We start from the raw sequence: 14223 nt of genomic DNA on the forward strand, positions 1-14223 counted from the left end.
CATGGAATGGTTCAGAAGCTTATCTGGGTAACTTGCTGAAGTTTGTTAAAACTAGAGCTTAATTTGGGAGTGTTCAAGTCCTGCAGGTTTTGAGTGAAGATGAAGCAAGCTTAATTTAAATTGGTAAGTTCAGTAAGATGGCAAATAACTATGCGACAGTCTCACATTCAGTATTCACAAAGGAAGGTGGAAGGGGAAGCAAAATGTTTAGTGCATGCAATACATTTCAGTCCTTGAATCAATTGGTTGGGTCAGCATGTCTGTGGAACACGCAGATCTGAAAGTTCAGGTCACTGTAGGTGATCTCTGTCTTGGACATAAATACTTGGCTTTTATTTTTTTGATCCTTTATCCTTTCTTATGGTGACCTTCAAAAGGAAGATGAAATTTGAGTTAAACCTGGATTTGTTCAGAGCATCTCCACTAAGTAGCTGGTTACCTGGGATATTTCAGCACAGAAACATGTTGAAGAATGCTAAAATCTGTGTTCATATGTTTATACTGCTGCAGTCTTAAGCAATTATCTTGTGCAGTTATCCTGAGAAGCATCATGATTTTGTGAGCAAGACATTTTGGAGCTGTTTCTTACGTTGGTATTAATAGGTTGCTTGCAGCAAATTGAGCTCATGACTGAGCCCTTTTGGCATAGTTTTGTGACTTCATTATCTGTTCTTTCAGCCTGAAGAAGCCATAGAAGTGTATGAACAGGCTTTAAAGAAAAACCCTAAAGACGCAGCTTTGGCAAGTAAAATTGGAAAAGCCCTAATCAAAACCCATAATTATTCAGCGGTATGTTGTAAATACTTTAGGAACATGTGCTGTGTAAGTGGAGCAGTGTCTTATTTAATGCTATTTTTTCCCCTCCTAATATGCAGGCAGATAAACATTTTACTGTGAAGATACCAAAAATGTTCATTCTCCTCAAATGAGGGTTTCTTTTTTCTGTGAGGGCTAAGTAGACTAGCTGATGTCTTACAGAAAGCTTGTACAAACATTCTACTTGAGGAAAACCACATATTTATATTATTTTTCATTGCTAAGTTCATCTTCATAAATATTTGATCTTAGTTGCGTTTAAGAGTTCATCTCTTTTAGATTGCTTCCTTTCTGAAGTTGCGAAACCCTGTTTATCATAACGTAATCAGAAATAAATGATGGTATCACAGTGCAGGATTGAATTTCATCTTGGAAATGAGCAATGTGTAATGGTGCATTTTATACAAGTTTTTTATTTATTTTACTACTATCACAAAGTGCACAAAAATGCAAGATAAAGTGTGTGGAATTTGCTATTTATTTACAAGAATTGCCTGGGTTAAGACAGCAGAACAGATGTTTTCTAAAACATACTTTGGACATGTCTGTATGCTTTAGTTACCTTGATACAGCTCAATGAATTGATGACTGTATATTTAGCATTACTTCTTAATAAAGTTTTGAGTATTCATCTGTGTAGATCCCACTCTAAATGCATGTGCATGTAATGCAGAAGACATCAAAATCTTTGAATAGTACCATTAGTGCACTAGTGCCGTGCATCTCCTCCTCCCCCTCCCAACTCCCACGTCTCGGCAAGGAGCTAGGGAACTGTTCCCTAGTTCCTGTGGCAGTGAGAGGAAAAATCCATTTGTTCCATCTTCCTTGTAATTTCTTTACAATTAGGATTTACTAACAACATCCCTCCTTTTTCCTTACCCTTCCTCCCACCCTCTGCCCTCCTCTTACCTTGAGGAATGAGAGCAAGCAATCACTGCCCTTTTGTCTTGAAGAGTCATCTATTGGCACATCTGTTTGCTGCTCATTTTCAATTTGAACAAGAGGGTCAAGGATGTTTCATTAAAGTTGTATTCTTCAAACTTTACACCCTGAAATACCATATTTGCTTGAATCTAAGACAAGTTCCACCACTGACATTTAACATGGGGAGGAGGGGAAGACCCTCATCTTAGAATTGAGTACAAGGGCAGTAGAGGGGCAGGTAGCCTCTGGCTCAGCATCTAGTTCCTACCTGGTGTTACGGCTGCAACTGCCTGTACCCACTCTCTGCCACCTCTCCCAACTAGCCTCTTTTCCCTAATGCAGCCTCTGCTCCCCTCCTTTCCCCGTTCCCTCCTCTCCTCTCCCTTGCTCTGAACTGGCAGGCTCCACATGGTATGTCTACTGTGGGGGGCATGGAGGAAAGGTTGAGGCAGTGTGGGAAGCAGGGACCAGAGGCTGACAGGAGGGCAGGCACAAACAGGGTAAGCTGATTGACTTTCCCACACAGTGCCGTAACAATGAAGTTTGGCACCTGGGGCAAAACCTGCAGCAGCAACCCTCCCTTGCCCCACACACAGATCCAGGCAGCACACCCTTGCCTGGGAGTGCGAGCAGTAGCAGGAGCTGCCTTTCCCCCATCCCCACGACACCTCTCCCCGCTGGCCCCTAAAATGAGCAGCTTGCAGTTCTGGCTTGTGCCCCACTTTGGCTGGGCATGGCCTGTTGGTGCCCCTTTGCTTCGGCGCCCAGGGCAGTTGCTCTGCTTCCCCCACCCCCTTCCTATGGCACTGTTCCCACACCACCTTCCCTCCTAGCAGCAGTGGGAGTGAGGGGGATGAACTGAAGATGATCCTCCAATAATTGGATTCTATACATGGAAGATTATAACAAAATCTATCCATTGTTCATCTATAGAATCTAATTATTGGCAGGTAGTCTTAAATTCAGGGTCATCTTTGATTTGGTTAAATGTTACATGAATCAACTTTCAAGGGTAAACAGATTATCTCTAAGTCGTAGGGTAGCCACACCAGTACTAACTGGTGTGCAGATTTTAAAGTTAATTGAGGCATAAGATCTGTTTTAAGATTAGCAGCTGCTCCCAGCCTTGAACCAAAGACCCGTACTGTTCTTTCACCAAGTCTTAATCAGACTTTTGGGCTAAACTTAAATAGATGCTTCTTTTCTCAAGGAGAAGTTTAAACTTCTGCTTTCTTTCTGGCAGTGGGGTACTGAGCCAACTAATGCAGCAGGGCTGGTTATTTGACTAGTCAAAAAATGCTCAGTCACTTGACCTGTTAAATATTGTCAAATACTGATGAAATATTTTAAGCATTAATTTGTTAGAACAGTTAAGGGAGGTAACTTTAATATTCAGAAGGTTAGATACTTGTGCCAATTACAAAAACAAGTTCTTTTATAACTGTCAGTGTTGAGTAAGCATAAATGTGAATTATATTCAAGACAAAACTGTTCTCCTTTTCCTTGTTTTTATTCCAAAACCCCAGGGTCAGACCAAACAATTTATACAATAAATAAAGGAAAATAAATTAATCAGAAATAAAACACACACAGCACTATGAAAGACTGCGACCAGTGTTTTAAAATGTAGTTATGCTAAATAGGCAGCAGGTCAAGTTTTCAAGCATTTTGCTGTTTGTGTTTGGGAATATCTGTAGTCACAGCAGATGGCCAGTAGGAGAAGCTTTTCTATGCTGCTGGTTTTGGTTCTTTCTAGGCCTGTGCGAATAGGGAAGGTATTCCATTCGGATTTGGCTGATTCAGAGGACAGTGATTTGATTTGGAGATACGGATCACTGTCCTGAATTGATTCGGCTGAATCAGCTTCGGGAGATTCGGTGCCAATTAGGAAAGATTTGGCAATTTAGATCATCCGGGGAGAGACAGGCACAGCTGGGCGGTTGCATGTTCTCCCTTGGCTCCTCTGGCAGTGTCTGCCTCTCCCTGGGCGGGGAGGAAGGAGTGGAGCTGCAGGAGAAGCCTGCATGGCTTCCCTGCCCGGCCCCATCCCCCACCCAGCCCCAGCCTCGTCCTGGCACTTAAAAGCCCCGCACTCACCAGCTGCAGTAGCAGTGATCAGGGCCTCTGAGGGCTCATGGCAGAGCCCCCCTCCCCCAGTGGGTGGCAATAGGAATTGTCCCTGCCCCTGTCTGGCACCCATATGGCAGCTGCTCCATGGTGCACATACAGCACGGCTCAGTAGGGCACTGCATGCTGCCTGGGAGCTGGGGCTGCTGGGTGGAGCCGCCCTGGTTCCCACATGGCATGCAGCGCCCTGCCGAGGCGCGCTGCACCTATGCCATTGGGCGGCTGCCACACAGGTGCTGGGGTGGGGGGCAATCCCTACTGCCCCCCATTGCCCCATGCTGCACAGAGGTGCTCTGCCATGAGCCCTCAGAGGCCCCAGTCACTGCTGCCAGAGCTGGTGAGTGCAGGGCTTTAAGTGCTGGGACTAGGCTGGACTAGCCGGGGGATGCAGCCAGGCAAGGCAGCCATTGGGACTTCTCCCACAGCTCCTCTGGCTGTCCCTGCCTCTGCCCCAGTATGGGGAGCCATGGGGTCTATGCCCTGCTGCCGCTTGCCCAGTTGGTGCAGGGAGGCAGGATGCAATGCAAGCACGGCTCGCTCTGGACGGTAGCAGGGCATAGCCCCTACTCCCAGCGCTGCTGCACCTGCATCCCACATCCCCCTCCACCCCCCTCCCCAAGTAATGCCCCAGCCCCAGTCCCTCCTTCCCCCATGCCCCTTCTCTCCCCCAGACTTACCAGCGGGAGGCAGCTGGGCCTGTTTATTCTGTGGCTGAATACTTAGCCTGTTTAGTCTATGGCTGAATTTCCAAAGCAGCCAAATCTTTTTCAAATCGATTCAGATGCTTCAAATAGTTTCAGAGGTTTTAATTGGTCTGATTTGATTCAGATTCCAAAATTTGGTCCCTGAATTGGGCTGAATCTTGTCCAAATTGAATTGGCTACCGAAGCTTCTCATAGCCCTAGTTCATTCCTCAACTCTGAGTAGCTTCTGCAGTCCCACATGATTTAATTGGGGGGGTGGTAGGGAGGAAGAGAAAGAAAGTAGGAAGACCTCAGGAGAGAGGAATAGGGCAGAGTGTGCCAGTTCCTGTGTTGTGGGAGGGAGTGGGGAAAGGAGGGGAGAGAAAGTTGGCTTTAAAAAAAACAAACAAACAAACAACTTTGTAAGCCTTTATTTTACAGATACTAAAAACAAATGGTAGAAGTACAAAGCCGTGTAATCCTTCCAGGGGCTGAGCATAAAACACTTGTCAGTGACAGAAACCAGATTGAAACCTTTTCCCCCAAGCCCCTCATGGGATTACACTTGTAGGACTTGCTGTGTATCTTCCACCTTGCATAGAACCTTCCCAGGCCGATCTGCCATTGGCCCACCCACCTGTTTCTAGGCCAACCACCTGCTTTCTCATCTGCCATGCCTTGATGATATCTAATGAAGTTGGTCATTAGGTGGGAGGCTGCCCATTTCTTGCCCCAATGCCAGGAGGCGCTATCTGTGGCTCTGTTCCTCCTCTACACCACAGCCTAAGCCTCGTAGATGGCATCCACAGATGTTAACCTCACCTGCCCCCACTGGGCCCCAGAATCCTCTAGTCTAGACCCCTACAAGATCCCTCCACTCAGGCAGCCTATTCCGCACTCATTCTGGGCTGCATAACTCCCTGAACTATTTCCTCTCTCGGGCATGGTCCCCCCAGGACCTTTGGCCATACAGGCCCTGGCCTCGCCTCCAAGGCCAGTCAAAAACCCCAGGCAGTCAGCTGTGGGCATCCCTTGCGGTGGGCCTCTGGCCCCAGCGTCAACCAGTTGAGTGTATTTTAAGTCAGGCTTCCTCTAGCCCACTCTCCTGGGTCCTACTAGGTGTAACCCACCCAGTTGTGGGAGCTGGGGTTAAGGCACTCCGATTTACGTTTCACCGGGGTGGTAACTGGCCTGGCATTTCCTGAAGGCTCCCGCACCACTGAGAGCCCCACCAGGCCACCCACTCCCAGCAGGGTGCAGTTTTAGGTCATGCCCAGGACCAGGTGCCTCCAAACCATCTCCTACAGCTCCTGCCCTTACCTCCCAGGATGTTACATGGAGCTTTGCAGCCAGGCAATGTTACTGCCTGGCCTGCCAGCAGCGAACTGTTCTGTGTATATATAAGTGACCAGAGATCTAAAATGGCCACTGCAATCAAGCACCTGCTGGCTGCTTGGCTCAGTCCTTAAAGTGGCAGGCACCAACAGTGCCATGCCACAGGCCTCCTTGATGGCTTAGCATGACACAGACTGGTCTGCATAGCATGAGAGAGAGAGAATCCTGACTCCTTGGCAGCTGCCGACTTCAGCACTGAAAATGACCGTAGATATCTTGAAGGCAGGACAGATTGGTATCTTGTAGATTAAGTAAATTGTAGATGCATAAGCATTTGTGTCTATGAAGGGACTGCAGGATGCAGGGCTTCTAAATAGAAAACAGTTATTAGAATACAAAGAGTGGTGAAGAAGGAGGAAAATGGAGAGAGCACTGCTAGTAGAGATGAGAAAAAAGCAATCCCTGATGTAGGTATCAAATTTATGCCCAAGTCAGCATAAATTGCCATAGTTTACATGTGCAGTAACCTAAAGTATTATGCAGTAATGTGCACATCTAGATGTGCCTGCTATGGTATATCTATCTCCCAGTGGATAACTTGAACTTTTGCCCCGCTGTTCAACTAGATCAGGGAGGGTCTTGCTTTAAACTAGGGATATGCGCTTCAGAGGCCTGACTTGTTTGTCTTGGGCAGCCCTGTTTTAAATTATACCCAACTAACAAACCACATATGTTGGTCAGTAGAAGCTTGGACCAACAACTTGGGAGGAGTATAAGAATATTGCTTGGGCGTGAAGGGATGAAATCAGGAAGGCCAAAGTGCAATTGGAGTTGCAGCTAGCGAGGGACATGAAGGGTAACAAGGTTTTCTATGAGTATGTTAGCAACAAGAGGAAGGTCAGGGAAAGTGTGGGTCCCTTACTGAATGGGGGGAGCCAGCTTAGTGACAGATGATGAGGCCTGAAGTACTCAATGCTTTTTTTACCTTGGTCTTGACAGGTAAGGTCAGCTCTAAGACTACTGCACCAGGCAGCACAGTGTGGGAAGGAGATCAGCAGCCCCCCGTGATGAAAGAACAGATTAGAGGCTATTTAGAAAAGCTGGAGATGTACAGGTTCATGGAGCCAGATGAAATGCGTCTGAAGATGCTGAGGAAGCTGGCTGATGCGATTGCAGAGCCACTGGCCATTATCTTTGAAAACTCATGGCGATCGAGGGAGGTCTCAAATGACTGGAAAAAGGGCAAATATAGTACCCATCTTTAAAAAAGGGAAGGAAGAGGATCCAGGGAACTACAGACCAGTCAGCCTCACCTCAGTCCTTGGAAAAATCATGGAGCAGGTCCTCATGGAATCCATTGCTAAGCACTTGGAACAGGTGATTAGGAACAGTCAGCATGGATTCACTAAGGGCAAGTCATGCCTGACCACCCTGATTGCCTTCTATGATGAGATAACTGGCTCTGTGGATATGAGGGAAAGCAGTGGATGTGATGTACCTTGACTTTAGCAAGGCTTTTGATACGATCTCCCACAGCCTTTGTGCAAGCAAGCTGAGGAAGTATGGGTTGGATGAATGGACTGTAAGGTGGATAGAAAGCCAGCTGGAGTGATGAGCTAAACAGGTAGTAATCAATGGGTCGATGTCTAGCTGGCAGCCAGTATCAAGTGGAATGCCCCAGGGGTTAGTCCTGGGGCCAGTTTTGTTCAATATCTTCATTAACTATCTGGAAGATGGGATGGATTGCATGCTTAGCAAGTTCATGGATGACACCAAGCTGGTGGTTATAGTAGATACACTGGAGGATAGGGCTAGAATTCAGGGTGACCTAGACAAATTGAAGGATTGGGCCAAAAGAAATCTCAAGAGGTTCAACAAGGATAAGTACAAAGTCCTGCACTTAGGATGGAACAATCGCATGCACCACTACAGCCTAGGAGCTGACTGGCTAAGCAGCAGCTCTGCAGAATCGTCTCCCCTGCCCCCCAGCACCCGTGTCAGCAATATGCCCTTGTTGACAAGCTAGTTTACAGCATACTGGGCTGCATTAGTAGGAGTGTTGCCAGAATATCAAGGGAAGTAATTATTCCATTCTTCTGCACTGATGAGGCCACATCTGGAGTACTGTGTCTAGTTTTGGGCCCCCCACTTTTAGAAAGGATGTGGACAAGTTGGAGAGAGTCCATTGAAGAGCAACAAAAATGGTTTTGGGGCTGATGCATATGACTTATGAAGAGAAGCTGAGGGAACTGGGTTTACTTAGTTTGGAGAAGAGAAGACTGAGAGGGGATTTGATAGCAGTCTTCAAAGTAGTCTTCACTGCTTTGGAGCAGTGGCTCCAAAGAGGATGGAGCAGCGGTTCCCAAACTCTGACAGATTGCACACCACCAATTGAAAATGATACAACCTTAAGTACCAGCACCAAACTTTTTCATATGAAGTAATTATAATAAATCTGTTAACGCGTACCACTAACAGGTTGTTTCCATACCATTGGTGGTACCTATACTGCAGATTGGGAACTGCTGAGCTAGACTGTTCTCAGTGGTGACAGATCACAGAACAAGAGGAGACTGTCTCAAGTTGCACTGAGGGAGGTTATGTTGGATGTTAGGGAAAACTTTCTTACTAGGAGGATGTTGAAGCACTGGAACAGGTTACCTAGATGGTGGAATCTCCATCTGTGGAGGCTTTTAGGGCCTGGCTTGACAAAGCCCTGGCTAGAATTATGTAGTTGGGGTTGGACCTGCTTTGAGCAAGGGGTTGGACTAGATCACCTCCTGAGATCCCTTCCAACCCTAATTTTCCATGATGCGTTACCATATGGTTAACATACAACCCATAGGTCCTAGCAGACACCTTTCTAGTTATTGCACAGCAGGGAAGAATCCAGGGGTCCTTGTGCCACTGGCACTGCTTATGTGATGAGAGAGGGCCACATGACAGGGAAGGTGGCCGTGTGCCACCAGTGCAGCCCATGCAAGAGCTACCCCTGCAGCATGCATCCTGCACCAAAGACACAGCGCTTGCTGTAAAAATTATTTGATGTATTCTTATGTTCTTGCTAGAATAGTGTCACTAGTTATTAAGAACTCTGTGGCAGGTACCAGCAACTTTATTTCCTTTTACTGAAAATGCAGGAAAAGATACCAGTTTTTCTAAAGAGTATTGAGTGATTCCACCCTGCCCTACTCATTAGTCATTTCTAGTTCAAAAAAACCCCAAATCAACCAGTCTAAGAAATGTACCTAATAACAAAGACCTAAAGAAACAAGCTTGCTGTAGGGGTAAGGCTGATTCATGACTGTCTTTTCAGCTTCAAATAATGGAACATCAAGTTTTGTTTGCAAAGTAAAGTTATCTGATCTGGGATAGCTTCCCATCCTCGTTTCAGGCCAGATTGCTTCAGGACTCTAGAGCAGTGTTTTCTGAGCAGTGTGTTGCAGCACAAAAGTGTACCATCAGAAATGAACAGATGTTTTGCAAATTTTGCCATGGCAGTGAGCTACAATTAGCTACAATAGGTGTGAGGATGGGGAATGCCTTAACAGGTGTGTCACAGAAAAATTTTATTAATGTAAGTGCTTTGGGCTGGAAAAGGTTGGGAAGCACTGCTCTAGAGGAGTTAAAAGCCATTAGGTATAAGAAACAGCTGAAGGCAAGTCACTGTAACAAACAGCTGTAGGTGCCCCTCTACACATGCAGGTAAAGAAGAGAGCAGATTTAGATTGGATATTAGGAGGAACTTCTTCACAGTTCGAGTGGCCAAGGTCTGGAACGGGCTCCCAAGGGAGGTGGTGCTCTCCCCTACCCTGGGGGTCTTCAAGCGAAGGCTGGATGTGTATCTAGCTGGGGTAATGTAGGCCCAGCACTCTTTCCTGCTTATGCAGGGGGTTGGACTCGATCTGTTGAGGTCCCTTCCGACCCTAGCATCTATGAATCTATGAAAGGGGCTGTGGAATCTAATGTGTGATCACACAATTATGCCTCCTGCCATGCAGATGTGATCATGCATTAGTTCCCATTGCACTTTTACTGCCAGTGCAGAGGGAGCCTGGGATCCCCCTGCACCAGCTTCTATGGCTGCAATCCCTGCAGTTTACAAGGCTGGCAATGGTAGAAGCATTTTCCCTCCTGCCCATGCAGTGAGGCCCACACCTGATGAAGCGAGGGGAGGGCACCTCTTTCCCCACTGCGAGCCCCAGAGCTAATGAAGCTTGCAGGGGGGACAGCAGGGAGAACTCTGCCACTGCTGCAAGCTTCCTCAGCTGCAGGGCTGGCAGCGAGTGATGCAACCCTGTGCCTTGGAGACCTTCAGTTCATGGGGCTTCCAGCCACAGGAGAGCACCTGACCACACATTCAATTTATAGCTTGATGAGAACAAGCCACAAAATCATTACATGCTTTTTGTAGAATAACTTTGTAGTTTATTTCTTGTTTTATCATGCCATTAATTGGTTGAATGTGTAGCTGGGTCACAACTTAAGGTATGATTAACTAGTCAATTGTGTCTTTAGTGTAACATGCAGATGGGGCTTGAGACAGCAACTAGATCTGTGGTCCCCATGATAGCAATGTGAAGAGTATTGCAGTTATGGAATTCTGGTATTTCATTTATGTGCAGGGACAGAATACAGGTAAGAACTCTTTTCTTTTGAGGGTCTAGATTTAAGCTTACTTTCCCTAAAAAGTTCCAGAACCAAACTACAATCATTATGTCTTATACATGGCTTAGAACTGAGAGATCCAACTGAAGGCCCATGGGCCATGTGTTAACATACAGTCAGCACAAAGCCCACGGGCCCCCAGTGGGCACCTCTCTTGCTGTCATGCGGCAGAGATGAGTCCAAGGGTCTGTGTGCTACCAGCTCTGATCTTTCACATACCAAGGACATGCTAGGCAGAACACACAAAAGATTTTTTTTAAATCAAAGGAATTTTGATTTTTTTGTAACTTTTTATTTGTGATTTTAAAAGATTAAACAGGAGACTTAGATTTAAAAAAAAAGATGTTTTGCCAAAGCTTCAATGAATTAAATACTTGTGGGTTTCAGGCAATTGGTTATTATGAAGCTGCATTGAAAAGTGGTCAGCAGAATTTCCTGTGCTATGATCTGGCTGAGCTCTTGATGAAACTGAGGCAATATGAAAAGGCAGAAAAAGTACTTCAGCAAGCTTTAGATCATGAACCAGGTATGTATTAGTTACTTGATTACAACAAAACAGAAATTATTCTGTGTGTTTGTGTGATAGTTACAAATAAACAAGTGTAGCATAGGCATTGTATTTGACATTTTTATCATTAGCGTAGGCACTGTATAATGAACAAGATGCAATAGGATATAAAATAAAGTTAACTTTTATTTAAAGGTACCTTACAAAGAATTTCTAAATTTGGGATTTTAACTAAGCAATATAATTGTTTGAACTTTGTTGTCTTTACTCAACATGTGCAGAGAGGACCTGAAGAATGTTTCATTAACTTTCAGTGCTTTTGTCTAAGAAAGAGCATTTAACAGTGAACTTTGGACTTTTTCCTGGTTAGAAAACCATTAGGAGAATATTTTTATTGTGCACCCGTTAACAAAAAATTATTTCATTTAAAATATTAATTGACCATTGAATTTATAGAAAAACAAACTGAGTTTTAAAGTCTGATTAAATATCTTTTCTCTTAACTTGTTTTCATGCTTTCAACTTTTTAATGTCATTGTTGCACTAATTAACCAGCTTTCCAACCTATGTTAAGTCTCCAGATTTAATGAAAAAACAATCAGGAAAACACTTGCCTATGGTCTTATGTTGGAATCTGTTCTCTTTGTTAGTTTATGTATTCACTGACTTTTGAGTTAGTGAGAGCTTCGCTACCCCAAGAATCGGTTTGGCTTGCACATCCTTAAGCTTTCTTACCTCATTATTTAAGAGGCAAAAAAGCACAAGCCAAGCTTATTTCTCTCTTGTAGTTCTTAACATTTTTCTTGACTCTTATGAATCCTTAAATGAGGGATCTACAAACCCATTGAGAGAGAACAGTCCACAGAGATGTGGAACAGTCAAGCATAACTTATAACTGTACACTATATATTGTTCAGCAAAATAAAAATGAAACCCTCACAAAAAGTATTGTGTGGAGTAATCCTAAATTGGCTAAGAGGAAGGCTAGATTTCATAATAAATTTCTTCCAACTCTGTTAGAATATTTTCTACACAATATGTCCTTCAAGACGACCTGCTTATTGAGTATTGCACATTGTATTTTAAATATTTTAAAAGTGCATTTTGATATATATCTGTCAGGGTCATCTATATCACAGGCTGGATGAGCATCCCTGAGCTGGTCAGCAGGCCAGACTGGGACTGGCCCCTTATGGAGCAGCTGTGGAATGAGCTAGGCCTTTGGACCAGCACAGGGCATACAGTGCCCATGGCATGCAGGCAGCCAAAGGGGGTTGGGTCAGGGTGTTGTACGCAGACCCCTCTGTGCCATGTGCAAATCGATTGTAGTTTGTGCTGGCCCCGAGGGCCACATGCACAGTGAATCCCAGGGCCGGTGCATGGTGTACATGATGTGCACAGCTGGCCCAGCCACACATTGCATGTAGCCTGGTGTGCACACTACATATGGTACCCTGCCAACTGGCTCCAGGTCTGGCAGACATGGCATGGAGAAGATGCTCCATGGTGGCCTTCTATGCTATGTTCAATGCACATGGCCAGTCAAGCCCATAGGGTAAGAGCCAGTATGTGGACTCAGTCCTGCAACCCAAAGGCCAGATGTGGCTCACATGATCCCTGTCTCAATATCTGTGATCCTTGTCTTTAACACACAGCTCTATATTTTGATTTAAAAGTAATAATCCTGTTTGAGTGAATACAGTCTACATCTACTGTGTTTTAAAGCTGCCGTTCTCTGTCAGTTTGTAAACAGATAAACATTATAGCAGATAGTTTATATTCCTCAAAGCTGTTTCTTCAAAGGTTTGACACAACCACTAAGTGAAGCTTAACTTCCAGCTTTTTTACTAGTCCCTGAAACATGTTAAAATAACCAAAGTTATACTTCCTTTACTGTCTACATGAAAGTCCTGTCAAAGCCAGGCAGTTCTTGAAGATTAACAAGTACTTAAGGCACATCATGATCTCACTGCTCCCACTGAAACCTACCAGGCAGTTTCTGTTGGATCTTGCCCCACACAGTGGTCTATAGCTGTGATCAAACACAAGTGCGCGGCTGCCGAATGCTTCACAAGTGGCCAGTTGGATAAAAATCTGAACCCTCATTGCATGATGGTTCGCATGAAGATATTTCAAAACATATCATCTTCTGTAACTTGTGTCTGCCTGCCTCCCAGCCTGGTGCTGCTTTCAGAATGGGTGGGGGGGAAAGGGAGTGGAGGGAGTTGGATCTGGAGGTTTTTTAGCCCCTGTTGGAGGGTGTATTGGAATCTTCCTGCCTTGCAAGAGCTCCAGTACATCCGTCCCATCCTCTAGCGTTGGTTGGGGAACCCCTAGATTAAGCTCCTTCTTCTCTCTTTCCCTACCTCTCCCATTCTGAAAACAGTGCCAGCTTGGAGGGGTCAGGGGCTGTTGCTAGAGGAAACCGGCTGGAGGCTTGAAGCCAGCACCTAGGTTCCCCTCCCTCCTGGAACCAACAGTGAACTTCTGTTTGGTCAAGAGATTCACTGTAACTCCAGAACACTTCTTGCAAAGTGTTTTCAGTTACAGTGAGGAGCTGCACTTATGTCTGTGGCCATTGACGTTAGTAGAGGCAGTTTTACATGCTTAATTTGTACTTCATAGAAAGCATGCCACAGATACCTTTGTCTGTCTCATTCACTGGAAATATAATTTCTTGTTTTTGAGGAAAGACCTACAAAGACTGCTCATTTATTCATTCCTAGTTGTTTTGTTTGTCTGTTTGTTTACCAATCTTCAAATTCTTGCTGGATTAATTTTTAACCTTCTCTAAAGTTTAATTGTTGTTGTATTTGTTGTACTGTTTGGACTTGATAGGAACAAAATACAGTCCTAACCTTTCAAACTTGAGCTGCTACACAACTCCTTTCTGTTGAAATACAGATATTCAATCCACTTTTCTTAGACTTTGCCTGGAAGATGAACACAACTTCATTCTTTTGTTATGGCTTGCGCACAAGATATTTTCAAACCAGCCAATGCAGACAGTTCCAACTATAATCATGTTTCTGTTTTATACTACTCTTACAGTAAATGAATTATCTTCTCTAATAGAAGATTGCCGTTACCATGTTCTCTTAGCAAAAATCTACAGCAAAGTGGAGAAGACTAATGAAGCTATTGTTTCATTACAACAGGTAA

General features: G+C 44.8%; 1 protein-coding gene across 5 annotated transcripts in view; it reads left to right on the forward strand.

Moving 5' to 3' along the window:
• Positions 1–14223, forward strand: part of TTC21B (tetratricopeptide repeat domain 21B) — a 66275-nt gene that overhangs the window by 30765 nt on the left and 21287 nt on the right. For 4 of the 5 annotated variants that reach the window (XM_090045576.1, XM_090045578.1, XM_090045579.1 and 1 more), the window contains exons 17-19: positions 679–789; positions 10941–11079; positions 14113–14219. In XM_090045576.1, the coding sequence (XP_089901702.1) occupies positions 679–789; positions 10941–11079; positions 14113–14219 (357 nt within the window). The remainder of the gene's footprint in view (positions 1–678; positions 790–10940; positions 11080–14112; positions 14220–14223) is intronic. The other variant, XM_090045580.1, reaches the window with a different exon arrangement.

Source organism: Crocodylus siamensis, chromosome 4 (assembly GCF_052110815.1).
Source record: "Crocodylus siamensis isolate JL-2025a chromosome 4, ASM5211081v1, whole genome shotgun sequence".
NCBI classification, from domain to species: Eukaryota; Metazoa; Chordata; order Crocodylia; family Crocodylidae; genus Crocodylus; species Crocodylus siamensis.